This window comes from Myripristis murdjan, chromosome 12, assembly GCF_902150065.1.
Source record: "Myripristis murdjan chromosome 12, fMyrMur1.1, whole genome shotgun sequence".
Classification (NCBI taxonomy): Eukaryota; Metazoa; Chordata; class Actinopteri; order Holocentriformes; family Holocentridae; genus Myripristis; species Myripristis murdjan.
Genome location: NC_043991.1, coordinates 16,568,516 through 16,587,966, shown reverse-complemented (window position 1 = coordinate 16,587,966; position 19,451 = coordinate 16,568,516). Strand labels below are relative to the sequence as shown.

General features: G+C 39.5%; 1 protein-coding gene across 1 annotated transcript; it reads right to left on the bottom strand.

Annotated features, from left to right (window-relative positions):
* Positions 1–953: 953 nt before the first annotated feature.
* Positions 954–14,427, bottom strand: slc25a1b (slc25a1 solute carrier family 25 member 1b). Its single transcript, XM_030066095.1, has 9 exons — positions 14,023–14,427; positions 9,707–9,814; positions 7,973–8,072; positions 7,185–7,323; positions 5,786–5,870; positions 5,456–5,560; positions 5,251–5,366; positions 5,074–5,147; positions 954–1,405 (listed from the first exon to the last, which is right to left on the bottom strand). The coding sequence occupies exons 1-9, from the start codon at positions 14,132–14,134 to the stop codon at positions 1,291–1,293; spliced, it is 954 nt and encodes a 317-aa protein (XP_029921955.1). The 5' UTR covers positions 14,135–14,427; the 3' UTR covers positions 954–1,290.
* Positions 14,428–19,451: the final 5,024 nt, after the last annotated feature.

Sequence of the window (19,451 nt, the reverse complement as noted above, 5' to 3'; positions counted from 1 at the left end):
GTCAAAACATGAATCTGGAAACCTACAACACACAAGTCAAAGGCCAAACTAAACTCAGCTCCTCCTCGGAATGAGATGGAAAGTACCATTAATGGCCTTTCTCAAACAGGTATGTCTAAGTAGTAATGGAAAAAAATGATAACACAAGAATTCTAAAACAAGATCTGAGAAGATCTGAAATGCTCCAGACAACGCCTGGCATTAAACGTGGCATTACTGCACCGTGTGCAACTGTTAACATCTTTAAAACATGTTAATTCTGAGAATAAGAACATATCTACAACAGAAAACATTCAACAATAGCATTTTCTTAATCTCATAAAAAATCTAAATCAATCAAATGATACATAGGCACTTTCATATAGCATAAACTGAAGTGATTTAAAACATCTTTGCAACTTAAAAGTGAATCCACTGTACACCATCTCAGTCAGTTTAGTGGAATTGTGCATTTCTAAATAACTGATGTTGTACACTTTGTAATTAGAGAACAAAAAAACTATCTCTTTGCAACCTATAGTAGCCACTGGAATAACCCCAATATTGATTACTGCTTGGTAAATCTGACAAGATGATTTAAGGCATTTAGTTTATAATTGCACTCCTTGTCAGTTAATATACCTGTAGCTTTTGCATCACATGACTTCTGAATGAAAATAGCTATTATACTGATGCCAGGTACAGTAGAGAATCAAACAACTGTCAAAAAAAAAAAAAAAAAAAATCCTAAATACTTGTAACTACAAAAAGGCCTTCGGAATTATGAGCTCAAGATCTCTCTAATTTTCAAGTAAATTCTGTTTGTCAATAGTGTCTACATCACATTATGTTGGGTTGAGTATTGGTTTCTCTTCGATTAAGTACATAAAAAAAGCCTAAATGAACTCAAAGCACTGTAGGTAAAAGACACTTCTTTGTGCAGACAGTGTTCCCATTCCCTGCTCAAGCAGACCTAGTCCTAAATAAATTCCTCATTCTCTTCCCTGAGCTCTTAAGGAACTTCCTCTTTCTGGAATCGAAGAAGAGAGGGTAAGTGTAAGCAGTAAGGCAGCATTTTGTAGCCTATTTTTTTTTTTTTTTAAACCACACAGATAGTGCCTACACTTGTAGAAGCTGGGTTATAAATAAAATCTAGAACAAAGCAATCCCTTTCTTGACAGATCGTGTAGAGGTAGATATCAGAACCTAGAAGCAGGGCCGAGGAGGCTGCTTTGGGACTTGGCCTGGTTAAGGTTTTGGATGGCCTGTCCTTGCACTCCTGCTTGTGTAGTATTCGCTGGTGTGTCCACTTCAGTCCGTCTTCCAGACCTTGTTGAGGACCTTCACAACTTCCTCATAGATGATGAAGACTATGGCCACGTCCATACACACCCGGCCCAGCCGAGGCACAGTGCCTTTGTAGAACCTGGAAGGGACGGAGGGAGAAAGAGTGAGCATGCCACCTTACCCTAGGTGATGTAATTATAATACAAATTACTTCCTAGTTACTTCCGATCATCCATCACTGCCTGAAAACTTAATTCTTCCTCCTGTCCCCTATATTCCTCTTCCTTGTAAATGATATCCTGCTGCCCCTTTTTCATCATTTATTCATTCCTGGATCATGCTCTAGTCTTGCTCAAAAAGAAAATGCTACACTCTATCACACAGGGACACAAAAATATGTGTTATATGTGCTGTTTTGTGTGTACTGCATTCCTCAGTTAATGTTGATATTCCAGAAATTTAAATGTATTTAATTATTTATCTATTTATTGCAGTGACTAAGCTTCCCTGTATGCACACTAGCGCTACCAGTTCTTTTACAACTCACAGGCACTGGTTTCTTATGAGAAAGGAAGGCTTTCTGGTCAGCACTGCACAGAGAGTCATGTTTTCGTGCCAAAGTAAAATAGTATAAAGTAAAAAGTGAAACTATAGTAATTAACACCTGTAGGCAAAGGAGGAGAGCTTAGATTTGTTGGAGGACAACTTTTTTGTGACATTTTTAAATAAACGGCAAAATGTGGCATAAGGAGGGAGAGTCTAGAAATAGGTTTTGAGGCTTGCCTAACAAGCAGATCCTAATTTAACTGTGTGCATGGACACTGGCCATGGTTTGACAGATTTATTATAAGCCCCTATGCATGTGAAAGTCTCTTTTGCAGCTACATTTAGTGCAGTTGCTTGAAAGGCTTTCTACATTTAATTTTTTTGTTAGTGAGCTGGGCCTTTTTTTTCTTTAAGTGAAGCTTTTTTGAGAACCATCAGATTAACACTGGTTTCTTGTGAAAGTAAGCAAACTAATTCTGCATTCATTTGTTTGGATTATGTTTTGCATAATTACAGCTATTGTAGCAAAGTGCATATTATCGGAAAGGCATCTTAATTAAAATGGTGGTAGGAGGTATCATTTTGTCAAGGTGCTTCATTGTGACAAGCTTATTCCTAAGAAGACAGAAAAAAGAGAGTAACTAGACTGTATCACTGGATCTCTGTCAAACTGTTAATTAATACAAGAGTCTGACAGGTAGATAAGTGAAGTATATTCTTAATTAAATAGAGGAGCCAAAATTGCAGCAATTTGGACAAGGAATATGTTTCATGAGACATAGTTTCATTGGAGTGAAACATATTCTGTGCACACAGGTTATCAATTTCTAATCAGGATTTCTGAACACGCTGATCAAATCCCAGACTGCCTGCCAGCAAATCCTGTCATCATCACAAGAGCCAAGGTCCCTATTTTGCAGAACAACTCAAGAGCAAGAGGGCTATGAAGAGATTTTAAAAGAACATGATGAACTTTACATACTAACCCATTTATTTACCCGCAAGGCACGGAGGCCTTTGGAATTTCAAGTTTTGTTTATCATCCTAAAGCAGATATTCCTCTAAACTCAATTGTAAGAAAGAAAAAGAGGCCATAACATCAGCTATATACTGATGCTCAACGTCAGCAAAACCAAAGAGCTGATAGCTGATTTTAGAAAAAAGGAGGCAAAGACACACAACCCTGTTTACATCAATGGAGCTGAGGTGGAGCAAGTGAGCAGTTTCAAGTTCCTGGGAATCAACATAACAGAGAACCTGTCATGGACTTCACATATCTCTGCCCTGGTTAAAAAAAGCTCAGAAACAGCTGTATTTCTTAAGGAAACTTAAGAAAGCAAAATTCCCACACCAAGTTCTGGGCAAATTCTACAAAGGAGTGATTGAAAGCATCCTGACTGGAAACATCACAAACTGGCATGGGATGTGCACGGCCCAGGACAGGAAGACTCTGCAACGAGTGATTAAAACTGCCCAAAACATCATTGGCACCCATCTACCAAGCCTCAGTGATATCGGGGAGGTGAGGTGCCTGCGCAGAGCCAAAAGGATCCTTAAAGACAACACCCACCCCAGCCACAGCCTGTTCACCCTGATGCCGTCAGGCAAAAGATACAGAAGTATCCGCTGCCGTACCACCAGACTACAGAGCAGCTTCTTCCCTCAGGCTGTGAGACTACTAAATGCACCATCTGCACTCCTCCATGCTTAATAATTTTATTTTTTTTATACAATCAATTAATCAATCAAGAGGGAACCACATTTTAATTTCATTATACAACCTGTTTTATAATGACCAATAAACTTCCTTGTATCCTTGTATCCTTGTATCCATAGTCTAGTAGTTTTCATCATCCTTCCATCTCTTAAATACAGATTTTACACATATTGAGCAGACCATGCTGTCTTATTGGAGCCTAGTGGTGTTAAACTGTGTTTTAAAATCCTCTCCTGTTCTCACTTTGATGGTCAAAAAAGGTGTTAATAGATGCCTACATAAGCTACCAGGCTCTAACATTAACACTGTCACAGAAAATCTTGGATGCACTACAGAGGAGATTAGCAAAGACAATAAACTGTATTTTCTTTTGGTTGAATTTAATGTCAATTTGCTCAAGAGGAGGATATGCATTTGTAAATGTAGGTGTAAGTAACCTGGTTCATCTGCACCACAGATGCACCACAGCTAACATGTTGAGACTGGCATGCTACACTGTGTCTGCGTTTCATTTTACCATATTTTCTGGAGTTTGACACATGTTATGACTGGAATGTGTTCTGAGGGTGGGTGACCCAGATTAGTGTATAATTATCTCATGAGACAATACCAAGAGAAGACATACAAAAACACCACACCACACAGCACCATGATAATCTAAATTATTTTCTGAAAATCGGGAGGAAATCAAGAAAATGAACAATGGTGACATAATCAGCAACCACATAAAAGTAGCAGTCAGCTATTAAACAGCTGTACCCAAAGCACCTGTGCTATAAATGGGACTGATGGAATATTTATACAGTTACTATCTCTCTGATGCACCTATAAATGAACTGTAGGATAACAATTATATTAAAATCCAATGTAAAATCAATAAAATAGGACTTCATCATTTTGATTTCTCCCTTCTAGATAGAAACTAGAGGCTGTATTCAAACTTCAAATGCAAATGGGCTTCACAATCAAGGGAGGAGTAGATTTAACTGACAAAAAAGCTGGAATCACCAGGTTGTACAATCCAGTGCACTTGCAACATATGTAAACGTGCAGAAGGACGCGAAGAGAACAAAATTCATGTCAGCTCAGAAGAGAACAGAACAAGCAGTTTTCCCAAAGTTGCAAACCAACTCATGAGAGAAGATTAAAGTAGGCTAATACTGACTGCAGGACACAGAATAACATCACATGCAAACACTTTGTTCGTTCATTAATTTGTGCTTCCCTTTAGCACACAGGATGTGTATGCACTCCGGCCTTTATCTACTTGTGTATAATTTTACTGTTTTCTGAGTTATAAACCAGGGGAGGAATGTAAGTGCATCCACAGATATGAGGATAAATTCAAATGTAAGCCAAATTCCTTTTTTTTTCCAGACAAAATGTCCAGGGGGGGTTTCTAGACCAGTAATAACCAGCAATTGATGCAAACTCTGAACAAAACATGTACACGTGTCTGTTTGTCATTCTGCTAAATTTACAACGTGTTTTACTTTTTATAAATGATGCCAAATATTAATTATGTGCACTGCATAAGAACTTACGCCACTGGCCCCTCATGCTTCATGATCTTGATGGCACAGTCCACTGTACTTTTGTACTTGTGAGCTTCGAGACCCTGTCGAATAACAAGCACATTCGTTGGTGTCACATCAGACATTGTGCGCACGGCCTGAGTAATTATGAGAAATGAATATGACGTTATGCAACAAATGTCTTACCTGCATTCTGGTCTTTATAACATCCAGAGGAGTATTTCCAAACACACTGGCAGCCCCGGCGATAGCTCCAAACACTCCAGTTACCAGTGGGTTGATTACTTTGTTCGGGTCATCACCTTGGTAATTCAGAAAATGAGAGGGGATTGTTGGGCTGCATTACTGACTGAAATATTTACTTGTTAACTCATGCTGTCTTCACACTCACCTTTGTACCAGTTCCTCAGGGAAGTCATGACATAGAAACGGATGGCCTGGTTTGAACCTTGTTTCAGCACTGTGGCTGTTAGGCCTTGGTATGTCCCCTTCAGTCCTGAGGGCACATCAATAATCTCAGTAGTTTCGCAGTTTCATTTAAGAAGTAATGAAGTTAAGTGAAAATATCTCTCTGTAAATAATATACCTGATGACTCAAATCAAAACAACAAACTGTGAAAACACATTCCTTGTATGGTAAAACAGTTTATGGTGACAAAAGAGCAGCAGGTGGCAGTAAAATACAAGCCATCCTGCACAAAAAAGGATCTGCTTTTCTTACCTTGAGTTCTAACAATCTCCCTCACTCCATGGAAGAACCCCCGGTACTTTGGGTTTGCAGATGTCTGATCATGGATGAATTTGACCTAAAATGACATAATAATAACAAATACATACTGGATGCTGAAACTTTAACAAAGTGCTGTTTGGCCACAAAAGACATGACCGACATAAAGGACATAAAAGAAAACAGCACCCCTGAAAATCTAAATTACACGCTATTGTACAAACATTGAAATTGATGCTGAAGTGAAAAAACTGGCCTCCGCAGTAATTTATCTGTATTGCAAGAAACAGTAAAAGTGACAAGTGCAGATATTGTTACAGCACAGGCTGAATATAGTGCTCATGATTAGATGTGGTCTATGTGTGGGGTGACAGCTTTAGGGAAAAAGCTGTTAAGGTGACCAGTGGTCTAATCCTACCCTCGTTGATTAAACTTATTGGTCTAAGGAATCTGTGCAGTCTCTTAGAAGAGTTTTTTTTTTTTTTTTGGAACAGATGACTGTGTGGGTGGGTGATCCTTCCTGTCCTTGTCTTTGCCCTGGTGTCATGATATGAAGGAGGTTATGAAGATGCCTTTGATTTCTGCTCTACAAAAATGGAACAGGGTAAGCTTTTGGCTGTTGATACTCCTTGTTCTCTGCACCCTCTGCTGAACAGCAGACTGTGCTGTCCCATTTGACAGTGTTGCTGGCAGTGGTCCTGAGGAATCTAAGAGACTGTTTGGTTCACAGTTGATCTCCAAGAGCAGATGAGTAGCCTTTGCAATTCTTGTAAAGGTTTTAAATGATACTTTGCAGACTGCTGAGTGTTCAGGTTGATTTACCTCAGTGCAGCTTTTGATACTGTGGATCATGACATCATTATTGAAAATCCGTCTTGGACTGGTTGTCCTAACTGACTGACAGAAAATTCCTTGTGTCCATGAATGGGTTTGTCTGCTCACAATCCTGAATCATTTGTGGTGTACCTCAGGGATCTATACTTGGACCAGTGCCTTTTTCTCACTGTTTCCTTTGGGTCTTACAACAGATGATACATTGTTGTACCTCTCAAAGATTCATTCATTCATTTCATTCATTTTCCCACCCACCATTCTAATTAGGGTTACAGGGTGCTGGAGCCTATCCCAGCACTCACTGGTCAGAAGGCAGAGAAACACCTTGGACAGGTCACCGTCCATCGCAGGGCATCAGTCAATCGCAATTACTTAAAAACATACGGTGGACTGCAGTATGTTGTTGGCCAGTTGTTTGTGATTGCTCATTCTAATTACAACACTGACTTTGTAGTTGAGATGCATTTTTATAACACATACACCTCATATCTAGATAGTATCTGAATATGAGACACATGTTGATGCAAGCTGTAAAGGGCACCGCTGATGCTGGACTGACCTTGACGGTCTCCATTGGACAGACTACAACCACAGCCTCTGCCACTCCAGCACCAAGACCACAGAGAAGTCCTCGTGTGCCATCCAGCTTGCCACTTTCATCACGCATCTTATTACTGAGGAACTCAAACACCCCAAATCTGCAAAAGAAAGACGATTAACATCAGAACTCATACCATAATTCAGTGTAGAGGCTTTGTAGTTATGTCTCAAATCTCTTTCTGTAGCAGCCACATGTGGCATCATCAAGGCTTTCCAGTGGAGAATTAGCTGAGTGAAAATAATGTGCAAATAAATGGCAATAAAAAGGGGAAGACAAAGAGGCATACGTGAAAAAGACATTATGTGGCTGTGGGTAAATTCAATTATGCTAGAAGTCAAAGTAAATGGTCTTTTAAGGTAGAATTTTTTCCCCAAATTTAGACTACTGTGATTCAAATCCGCTCTGCTTCTTGAATCTACTCCGAAGCACTAGAAGTTGTAGCTTGAGAAGAATTAACTCAGTTAAGTTGAACAAACTCCAATTTTTTTTAGTAATATTAACATGCAAAATAACTGGTAAAGTAATATCACAAATCATAATCAAATCAACAAAGTGGGTTGTTGCCTAGCTGATATGATCTAAACACAAATTCAGTTTACTATTGCCCAAGGGTTGAGGACCTCCAAAGTGGCCACCAGAGGTTGTGTATCATCACCTGAATGCTATTGTTACAGTGACCGCAAGTAACTGTAAGTGTGTGTGTGTGTGTGTGTGTGTGTGTATGTTGGGAGGCGTAGTAGGTATACCTGACAGCTGCTTTAGGGATGGAGCCATAGAGAAGTGAGCTTAGGCCTCTATAAAGACCTCCCACCCCATGACTATGTACCGTCTGCTTCACACAGTCGACTGCAGGAGAGACAAAGGAGCACGAGAGGAAGAAATCAGGAGAGAAACAGGAAATAGATGGGATGAGAAGAAAAAAGTAAGATGAAAAAGAGGCAAAAAGGCATATAACCAAAACATACATTTTTGCACCATGGGAGTAATATTATAGATGCTGCAACCTTGCTGAGTAGCTCAGAACACAGCAGTCAAATAGCATAAAGATATCATCATGAACTACTGAAGCCTCTATATTGTCTCTATTATCTCTATTCATCTCTCCATTTATTCTGTTTTATCTCTGTTTATATTATCTTTTGCAGCTCAAATAGCTGGCCATTATACTGGGCGGTAGCAGACAAAAACATGCTCTATACCAAAGTTCACAAGCTCGCATAAAACAGATAACAACAACTGAGCAATTATTGAATAGACACCAGTTCATTCCAGTTGTTTCTACTCACCAGGGGACCGCTACTCAAACAGAAGCGATCAACTGTTGTAATCTAAAGGCATGCGTACTGACATTACTTTGGACTTTGAAACACAGTTGATCACACTTCAGCCCCTGCAGATTAACGTTTCACTAACATCATGCATTCCTTTATGCTTTAATAAAGAGTCAGCCACAAATATTAACTGCTCCAGGTCATGGGCACATAAATAATACTCAAGCTCTATTCATGCCTTCACTCACTAACAATTCTTTCCATAACCCATTAAAAAATTAAACACATGCAAACTTGTAATAATCACAGTGCAAATACCTGCTACTACCTGTTTTATAGATAAAACAAAAGTCTGGCTCCAACCCCTTTGAAAAAGTCATTATCTTTATGATAAGCCAATTCAAAGACTTTATTTGATTCCATAAAGCAACTAAGTAGCAGAAGCCAGCGCATTACTTTTGCTGTTTTGAACTCATGTGTAACATAAATTTATCTTTAACAATCATTATTATCACTGGCAATATACAACAGACTGTTTGTAAATTATTTTTTTATTGTTCCATTTGCTGCTTTCTTTTTCTCTAGCCAAATATTCACATACACATATTATTATACTATTATTTTATACCTTTACTGTCGTATACAAACCTACACAATTTTTTAATGTTATGGATTGCTTTTAGTCTACCAGTGTGTATTTTCAGTATGCCAAGAATGCGGGACAACAGATCACGTGTGCCAAACCTGAGGGACCAATATAACAGTCACTGTTCACCATATCTGTTTACCAACGTTTTTTTCTTGTTCACTGTGTAAGAATTGCTTGATTAAGTGTTGTGTGCCACCCTTAACATTATCACCAGTGCTGACTGTGGAGGATATGGGTTGGATGTGTGAAAATATATGCAGGGAAAGAAAAGCCTCTTCACTGGTGGCTATGCATGCAGACAGTCCATTAATTAATAGAGGGGTATGTGTACTAAAACATAGTGATTCAACAAAAAGGAAATGTAGCTTTATTATTGGACCATGTAACCTTAGTGATATACAAGTTACCTTCACAGGTTCATGCACAGTTTAACAATGAAGCAGCAGCACTGGTAATAACTGTAGACAAACAACTGGAGTGTGCATTCACCATTTTTATAGTCACCGGTGCAATTACAACATAAGTCAGTGGCAAGAGAGAGGATGTTGAGCAAAACTCACCGATGCCTCTGTATTTGGGAGGGTTGGCCTTCTCGTCCAGCTGCAGCTGTGTTTTCACATACTCTGTGGGGAAAGTGATGCAGATCTCTATGCCTCCTGCGATCCCACCTGAAATATGAGAAACAAAGACTCAAAGACTTGACCACCTCAGAGAGACCCAGAAGACATGAACATATTTCTTCCTGAGCACCTCAGAGAGAATGCAAAACATGACAAACTGCATCAACAGATCAAGCCCTGGCAGGCACCTACTACATCTCAAACAAATAACTGATCACATAAACCAGAAGCAGTAAGTGATTGTATAAACCAGGGCTATTCAATTACAAATTCAGTTGGGCCAGATTTTTAACCGAGACCTTAAGCTGGGCCAGACATTTTCCAGACATTTAAAACGGCGGTTTTCATCGTCAATTTTTCGTTTAAGGGTTGAAAAAGACATACTTTTGAGCCGCTAGCATCAGTAACTTTCAAAACAACGCGCTGCAGTGTGAGTTGGTTGTGTGTTGCTAGGCAACGTGGAGTGTTGCATTCACTTTCTGAACTACTGCAGGGATTTCGAGTTCATTCTCGCGAATGTTTTTCGCTGCTTTTTTGGTTGAACCACAAGCTGGGCCACTCGGGAATTGCTTCTGGGCCGCATGTGGCCCGCGGGCCGCCAATTGAATAGGCCTGGTATAAACCCTTCTGTCCTTCAGTCTTGGAATTTGCTTTTCAAATATGAACTCAAACTACATGTCATAATGTTCAATTACTCCTTCAAGTTTACCATTTATTTATTCATATGTGTTCACTGGTAAACTCCATTAGAAAGTGAAAGGCAATATAATTGAGCAGCATGTTTTCCATGTTTCATCTACAATATGCAGTAGTTCCACCTTAAAACCCAAAGTGTCACACATCTGCCGTTCAACAGCAAATAGAAACAGGGCGGCTGATTGGCTGAGCTGATCTCAGTGTGATTCGGCCCACAAGAGACTCCCCTTTGGCCCTGCTCCAGCTCAGGGGTGTGTGGCTTTAAAAACAGTGACTCTATCATTCCGTGACACAGACCTACACATCCTGGTCCCACTCCACAAAAGCTACACGAGAACATTAAAGTAACATGTTAATGCATCGCTGTGTGAGTGGGTGCACAGCTCACTGTAAACACAGCAGCAAAGGTTTTTGAAGTTTGACTAATTATCCCACAAGAGGTCACATGGGCCTGTCATAAAAGATGTCTGCATTCAATCAAGTCAGTTACAAAACCCAAAACCAGCTGTGACCGCACACTAAAACACTGCAGAACAATCGGTGGTACAGCAGTTGGAGGAAAAAAACAACTTCTTACATCAGTTTGGTTCTTTGTTGTAAACACTCAAAGGAAAAAAAGTAGCCTCTGTTGATGCCTTGAACTTTGACATGCATGCTTTCTACCACACTTGTCATGCATGGCAGTCCAACACGAGCATTGCCAACACTCGGACATGCACGCTCAGGGCTGGTAGTACATGTGAAATCACAGGTCAGTTCAGCATTCTTCATCACAGCGGTTGCACAAATGACCGTTTCTTCCACCAAAACACACCAAATTATCTTCTTCGAGAGACAAAAAAAAAAAACAACAGCATTCTCGACAAAACGGGAGTGTAACCGTGCTGGTTTTGACAAACTCCTTTAGCATTCCTTTGGTTAGAAAATGGCTTCAGGGCGGCGGCTGTGACTAAAAATTAGGCACAAATCGAACAAACACTCCACATCATCAAGTGACATGTCAAGTCTTCGTTTAGTACCTGCATATTTCTTATATATCCTGGTATTTAGGCTGGAAAAAAAAGAAGTGAAGCCAGTTTATCAAGTCTAACATGGACACTTGAGCAACAGGTTTTACATGTGTGTCATTGTGTCAGGATGGCTGTTAACACTGGTGGTATCTAAACATACATATATTAGCTGGTTCTTTCTGTACATACAGTATTCTGCTTTTTGCAATAATGCCGATCCAAAGGAGCAGATTATTCCTAAGATGGAGCAGATCATGATCTCTTTGTAAAAACTAGGCCCAGTTATGTCCTGTAACAAAAATGTAATGTTTCATATGCACTAGTACTGGCAGTGCTTCTTGCTCAGTGTAGCTCTGTTCCCTTCTTTGCTCTCTTCCCTGTTGTTTTGTTAATTCAAGCCTACATAATTAAGGATAGTATCTAATTATAGTGATTATAGTGTAGAGAAATTCTACTAAATCGCACAGACTAGACAAGACTCCTTGAACAACAGTATACACAGTCAGTGTCAATATTTGTTCTCCTAATAACTAATGCTGAAAGTCAAGCTCCTGCTTAACGGTGTCACAATTTGCAAATGCATTGTACGTGCATTTCTTGCGCAGTAATGCAAATAATCCATAGGTTTATGCAAAACAGGTATTTGTGTCAGGCGTTTACCAACAGTGTAATGCTGCAGGCCTCTTTTCGCAAATGCTTTTTGTCCTACTTGTTTCCAAAAGAGCTCTTGTTTTATTCCCTGCTTTCTGAATGGCCAGCATGGCTCTTCCGTCTTTGTAATATCAGTGGGAAAATACCATCTGAGAAGCTGTTTCAGAGAGGATCATAGCTGTTTGTATAAGGCCTTGGCATGCGGTTGGTGTGGTCATTCTCTTCCAACCACTGACAGGAGCCTTGTCATCTTGTTTTGACGCCACTTATATCGAGATAACAGGCTATTGTATATATCTCATGCTTACCATGTAGTGAGGCTATAAAAAGAAGAAATTCCATCTTACATTTGGATCTCTGTCCTTCCTTCATATGTTATCTTTCATGCAGAGTTTGCAATGATAAAGTTATAACTAGCCTCTTGACCTGATGTGCCCCCACATGAGGAGGTCCTGAACTGATCTTGGGACAGGCAAGTGTGTTGTAACTCAGGGGAAAAGTGTGCAGTGTGTACTGAGGATGACTGAGCAATGTGCTTTGTCATCATGGCTCATGGATCTGAACATAAAGCACCACAGGCCTCAGTGACCCTTCTGAGCACACATTAAGGGCACTGGGTCACCTGTAAAAACACCAGCAAAAACATTAGGTGACCACTGGGATTAAAGTATATTATAAAAACTCACTCTTTTTTAATGGATTTTTAGTGCTGATCATGAAACAAACCACAGAGTAGAGCCAGAAATACTGGGGCTGGCTATCTTTCTTTACCCTTTTTGACATCCTATTGATGTTGCAATGTTGGCAATGATTGGCTTGCGGTATGTTGCTTATGCAGTGACTTTCAACCTCTGACACTGATTGACTAGTAAGACAGGTCAGCAATACTCCCTGGTGATCAATAAGATTCTGTGCCACTCAAGTTTCTATGAATGGGTTTTTCAAAAAAAAAAAAAAAAAAAAAAAAAAAAAAAAAATCTGCACCACCAGTGACACCAGTGTAACTGGCATCTTAAAAAAAAGTCTCTTGAAGCTGAAAGGTCCCAGGACTTCTAAAAACGGCAGATATCCAGTCCCAAATATCAGACGTAGGTTGTGATCAGGGGGTGTAGCCATCATTTCAAAAGGAGGTGGAAAGGAATAAGCCTTTTAATTCTTTTGTTTGTTTGTTTTTAAACATAAAAATAAATCAGATTTGAGTCTATTTCATCCTCTCTACAAAATTCACTTTCGTTCTTTTAATGCTTTTTTCTTTTTCTTTTAGACTGTATTTTTACAGTAATGTTTCCTTGTAATTTGTTGTTTCCTTGTTTTTTCCCTTGAATTTCCAGTGTTACTGAAAAAATGCAAGAATGAGGTGGGGTTTAACTATTTGGACAGAACTAACTGGAATAATTTAGGTGGAATAAAAAAAAGTACAGCAGTGAGGGGGGGACATGCCCCACTCATCCCCAGTGTTCGCTAAAGTTACGCCCCTGGCTGTGATCATCTCTTGCTCTCTTATGTCTGATACACACTACATGATCTTCTCTCAACTTGCAGCAATAAATGATAAATGTAACTGCAGTCGAGGAGTGCTCACACGTACTTTACCTCACTGTTGCTGCACTTTCAGACCAAGCAGGATGCCTTTAAGAGATCAAGACATGCCTGGGGAGGGTGAACTGTCACCATAACTCCTCTGACTTTCTCCTGCCTGCTAAGTTATGTGCCATCAATAAACCCTCTCCTAACCGTGCAATACAGCGGGTTTCACGAAAAAACAGAAGAACCTGCAGCTCTAACCTGCACACTTTGATCATATTTGCAAACACCGCTTACATCCTGCAAAAATATATAAGTGAAAAGAGCCCGTCGGGCGGCTCGCTGCTACAGGAGCCGAGAGCAAAACTTCCTTACCTGCCAGGATCGCTTTGCCCGGGTGCGTTAGTTTGGCTTTCCCCGCCGGAGCTGCAGCGGCCAGACACTGCGGTCTGTGAAACGGGTTCACAAATCTAGCTTCTCCGGGCATGTTTGCAATAGCCGAGGCTAACTTATTTTTTTCTTTTTTCTTTAGTCGGTCGTGCTCGACTGCCGCAAACCAAACCAAGCCAGCCCTCGGGCCTTAATGCACTCTGGTGCTTTGTGCGGAAAATCGCGGTGCGCTTACATACAAAAGCCAGGCAGCGTTGACCATTGGACTTGGTACTGATCAGGATGTGATAATGTCTGTGTACTTTTGACAGTGAAGTTGGCTCGCTGCTGGCCCAGATGCTGATAGTGTCGAGTCAGTGTGTGTGTATGTGTGTGTGCGCGTTCAGGGCGGGGCTCCACTCTCTCCCCCTAGACGGAAAAACGCCATGTTTTTCAAAAACATTTAAGGAGGACCGGAGTAATAGCCTACTCTGTAAAGGTGCCAGGAATCTCGCCAAGGTTATTAAATTTAAATTTATGGTGAATTATTAATAATATAGGTTACTGATTGTGTGGTGGTAAGAGAGCTCCAACTCCTGCACACCAGCTGCGGGAGATAACGCGATATTTTGACTGTAATACTGGCTGTGAGAGCCCATGCTGTGTGAGGCATAAAACATTAATTTAAAGTTTATATTTTGCTGGAGGCTTTGTTTTGTATTGAGTGTGAAGTTTGTTTTATATTGGACGTTTCCTATTCAGCTTTATATTTGCTCTTCAAAAATGAACAGCTTCCCCACTGCTTTAACCCACAACTGTCAAACTAACTTTATGATATCTTTGTTGACACCCCCATAACAGCATCACACATTACTAATGTATTATTTGAATACATGTTTGTCACATAATATTTTCCCAATAATTTCAATTGCTTAGTCACTGTGTAACTCACAAGTCTCAAACCAGCTCTGGGAGATAACATGTAATTTTGACAGAAATACTGAGTGTTAGAGGTCCTGATCTGTGAGGCCCTGTTATAGGACTGCATATCACATGTGCATGAACATTATTCATTTTGCTTGAGGCCTTGTTTTCCAGAGCCAGTTCAAGAGTAAGAGCAAGAGTAAAGTTTGTTTTATGTTGGACGTCTACTATTCAACTTTATATGTACTCTTTATAATCATGGCTGTGTAACTTACAAGTGTCAGACCAACTCTCATATGTTTGTATACACCCCCATAACATCTAAATGCATTACATATACAGTTTATATTGATGACTTATTTGTCCAATGATTTCATTAGTTTAGCCACTGTTTATCTCAGAAGACCCAGGGCAACTCATGACATCCCCCATAACATCTTAACCTTTTACTTTTTTTTTTTTTTTCCAATTTGGGTGTAATTTTTCTCACAAATTTTATTATATGATAATTACACACTGTTAACCAAGAAGTCCCAAACCAGCTGTGTTGTTGGTGGTGATGCTATTGAAAATGATTGGTAATTCTATTATGTATTAAAAAATAAATGAAAAAAAAAAAAAAAAATTAGGCCCGAAATGAAAAGAATAAAGGGTGAAGATGGCATTAGGGGTGACAACAAACATTTGGGACTTCTGAGATACACAGTGGCAATATTGCCATTAATTTATGAATATTATGTGATAAAAATATGTGGGGGAAAAATAAGAGTACAGTGTGAAGATGTTATTGGGGGGGTTAACAAACATTTTAGAGCTGGTTTGACACTTCTGCGTTACACAGTGAGGAAGCTATTGACTTTTGAAGGGCAAACACTAAGTTGAATAGTTAAACTTCAATGAAACTAACTTTACTTTTTACTGTTTTCCAGAGGGATTTACAATGGTTTCAATGGAGGGCAAGTTTGATCTACAGCAAAAAAAAAAAAAAAAAAAAAAAAAAAATCAAGCAGAGTAGTGGTGAAAGAGTGTTGGGAGTGGGGGCAAGGGAATATAAGAGCTAAGCAGAAAAGATATGTTATTTTGTTTTGGTTTTGTTTTCCCACTATGATGTTTCCAGTATTTTTCAAAATTACTATTTCATAATTGCCCCCAGGAACCTGTTTTTTCAACACAGAAGTCTCTTCCTGCTTGATTTATTGTACTAATGCTCCCACCTTTAACTCTTTGTAGGTCACCAACTATTTCAGGGCCTTTTTTCCACTCAGTCCCTCCAGTATCTGTGATCTCTGATGCTGCTTTTCCTCTGACACAGCTGTGCACTGAGCTCTGATCTGACAGGAAGTTAAATAGCCTTTGGGCATTTTTGTAGCTTCCACAGGGAGTCTAGATGCAGTTCTCCAAAGTCAGAGTCAGTGACAAATATGATGTACAGATAGCCTACATCTTATCTTTGTGATCAACAGATGGATAAATAGACGTACTTTATTGATTCCCCCAAAAAATCTCAACCTGGAGAAACTCATGTTCTTCTCCTCCAGATCTCCATAATGAACAAAATACAGCAGCTAGGATTTTAACAACAAAACAAAATTACATCACCCCAAAAGTTCAGGTGCAGATTTCACTTTAAAATGTCACTTTTCACTTCTAAAGCATGGCTGTGTCTGGCTCCATGTTGTTGACTTTTTAACCCCCCATGAACCGGTGTGCCTCAGACCCCCGCTCCAGAGTCCAAAGGTCAGATTAAGCCATTAGGCCTCCTGGTTGGTTGGGGAACAATTTGCCTGAAGAGCCTAGACCACTAATGTCACAACCATGTTTCAAACCACTTCCTAGATTCTTCTGTTTCTTAAATTTAGAGTGAACATAATGTTGTTTTTAACTTACATTTCTTACTTTTCTGTTTCAATTTAATAGTAGCAAGTACTTTCATGAAACTTTCACATATAGATATATTATACAATAAGTAAATGTCCATACACTCAATGGAAAATCCTTTTATTATTCTTCTGACACATTGACAAAATTGCCTTTTAAACCCAAAATAAGTGTAAACAGGTAAATTGTACTGACCCAGCATGGAAATATGTTGTATTTATTTTTCTCTACATCATGTGACTTCAATCTGAGAACTTTGTTATTTTGTTGTTATAAAGCTATCATTCTTATACTTGAAATTTGTCAGTATTCCATTGTTACCTAAATGGATTCATCAAAAGCTACCAGTACATAGCTTTATACTATAACAAGATATTTATCACTATTAAGCGGTTATATTTTATATAAACTGTCATTCATTACACAGCAGTTATGACTTGCCAGCTGAACCTTTTGTGGCATTTCCTGACTTTGTAATATATGTTTACACCACAATTCTTACTAATGTTAAATAAGTTTGACAGTGTTGCTGTTTTATGGCTGCTATTTCTTTACATAACACTTGCGGATGTAACGGCTGTCTTCTGTCATGTCATGTTATGAACATAAAAAACGCTAAAACACACTATTTCCACACAGTTGACACGAGCATGTGACTGAGTGTGAGACTGTGTGTATTTTAGTCTGTGGAAGCATGAATAACGTTTTTAAGGTCAAAATGGAAAACAGCGATGAATCTGTCATCGTCTGCGGTGAGGTCCATAGATAGTTTCCCTGACAGGTTTAATGTCAAGTAAATTCTACCTGTATTATCTAATAGATAAAACCCACACCAGATGTCAACCCAGATCATTGCAGCCACATGGTGTGAGCCTCGCTGAGCCACCGCGACTCAGTGCTGGCTGAATTTCTTGCATTCCTCTCATACTCTGTCCCCACAGAGAGGGAGGACTACTTAAATGTGTGAATGGTGAGCATTCAGCCAAACACAGTTCTTTCTTCCTCTCAAATAAGGCTCACCCTCATCACTTTTTCAAGCCATTTAATTCTGAACTTCCCCTCTCCAGCACATTTCCCTTTGCATACCATTATAAAACTGCAAGTAGCACCGGATTTCAAACCCAACAGCAACAATTAATTGAATAAATATTCTAAAAGCCAAAATGACCACAAACTGGAAAATTTCCATGAATCTCTGGTCATTATGCAAGAGTTGGTTAATTGGCAATTGATTAAAAAATTGAATTACTTCATTGATTTTTTTTAGTAAACTGTTGGGAAGCTAAACCATGAAGAACACAGTTAATTTAAAAACTATCACTATCCAAGCGTTTCCCCCTCTCAACTTAAAGCCAAAAGCTGTGTGATTTAACCATACACATGCATTACAAATACAGTATAAAGCAAACACAGGAGCTCAGGATGGGAAGAGAGGCCGCGAGGTGAGTGTTTTTAGGTCCACATGGGTACACAGTCCCTCCAATTATCAATATCGTCCATACCACTGAGATACATAGTGTACGTGTGATCTCTCCATCGTTATACATGAAAAACCTATCCTTCATCCCTCAGGCGTAATTCTTATTCAGTTCATTAACGCAGGATATTGATCAGTTCTAGTCCTTCTGGAGAGTGGCATTTGATACACTATTGATTATGGAATTCTAATTGATTTTGTGAAGCACTGGATGGGCATCTCAAGCTCATCATGGAGCTGACTTAAATGCTATATTTCCTATGGATTCTTCTCTGTTAGAATAGACGATTTATCATCTTTCTTTAGGATCCTTATGTGGTCCCACAGGGCTTGATTGTAGGCTCCATCCACTCTCCCTTGACATCCTCTCACATGGCATCATCGCTCAAAAACAGAGTGTCTTTTCACAAGTCTGTGCAGACATCTTCCCAAAAACCTGGTGATCCAAACCACATACATAGCCTTTTAAAGCATTTTCTGCTTTATTTGACAGTCACAGCAGAGAGCGACAAGAAAGGTGGGGCAGAGAGGGAGAGGATGACATGCAGCAAATGGCCTGAGAATAACCACTCATGTTTAAAATATAGATAGGCCCTCACTCAGCACAACATTTCAGACTGCTTTTTCCACTTGAGAGGAAACTGAGACCCTCAGGTAGGGCCCTTCTCACTGTCCCACAGATTAGGCTCATGTTTAAAGCTGACTGTGACTTTGCCATTATGGTCGCTAGTCTGTGTGAGTCTGAGGTACACAAGCAAATGTTTAATTTTTTAAACTTCTTCTTAAAAAACACTTGTTGTTCTTGTTCTTCACTTTAAAAAATCTCCCTTTTCACTTATTTTTAGTTTCATGGTTTTGTACCTTTATGAGTTTGGTCCTAGTAATATCAGAAAGCCTAGCTGAACAGTCTAACTATAAAATATAACTGGATTTTTCAAGAGGAACATTCAAACTCTTTATGGCAGGCATGGTTACAACTGTGTAATGGAAATATTACAGTATAGCTTGGCAAATGACTAAAGTGGATATTATTGATACTAATGGTCGTCATCAGAGAGTGGGATATATCTCTCGCCTGTTTATTTCCTCTCTGTCCGGGCGCTTGTCGTTTTTTTTTTTCTGCAGTCCAGATGACACCGCGCATGCGCCGTGTGTC

Excerpts from the sequence above, each read along its gene's own strand:
- slc25a1b (XM_030066095.1), bottom strand. The coding sequence starts at position 14,134 with ATGCCCGGAGAAGCTAGATTTGTGAACCCGTTTCACAGACCGCAGTGT. Across the intron at positions 5,871-7,184 it reads GTCCAATGGAGACCGTCAAG|GTCAAATTCATCCATGATCA; the intron begins GTCAGTCCAGCA and ends ATGTCATTTTAG. Across the intron at positions 5,148-5,250 it reads TTATAAAGACCAGAATGCAG|GGTCTCGAAGCTCACAAGTA; the intron begins GTAAGACATTTG and ends GTTATTCGACAG.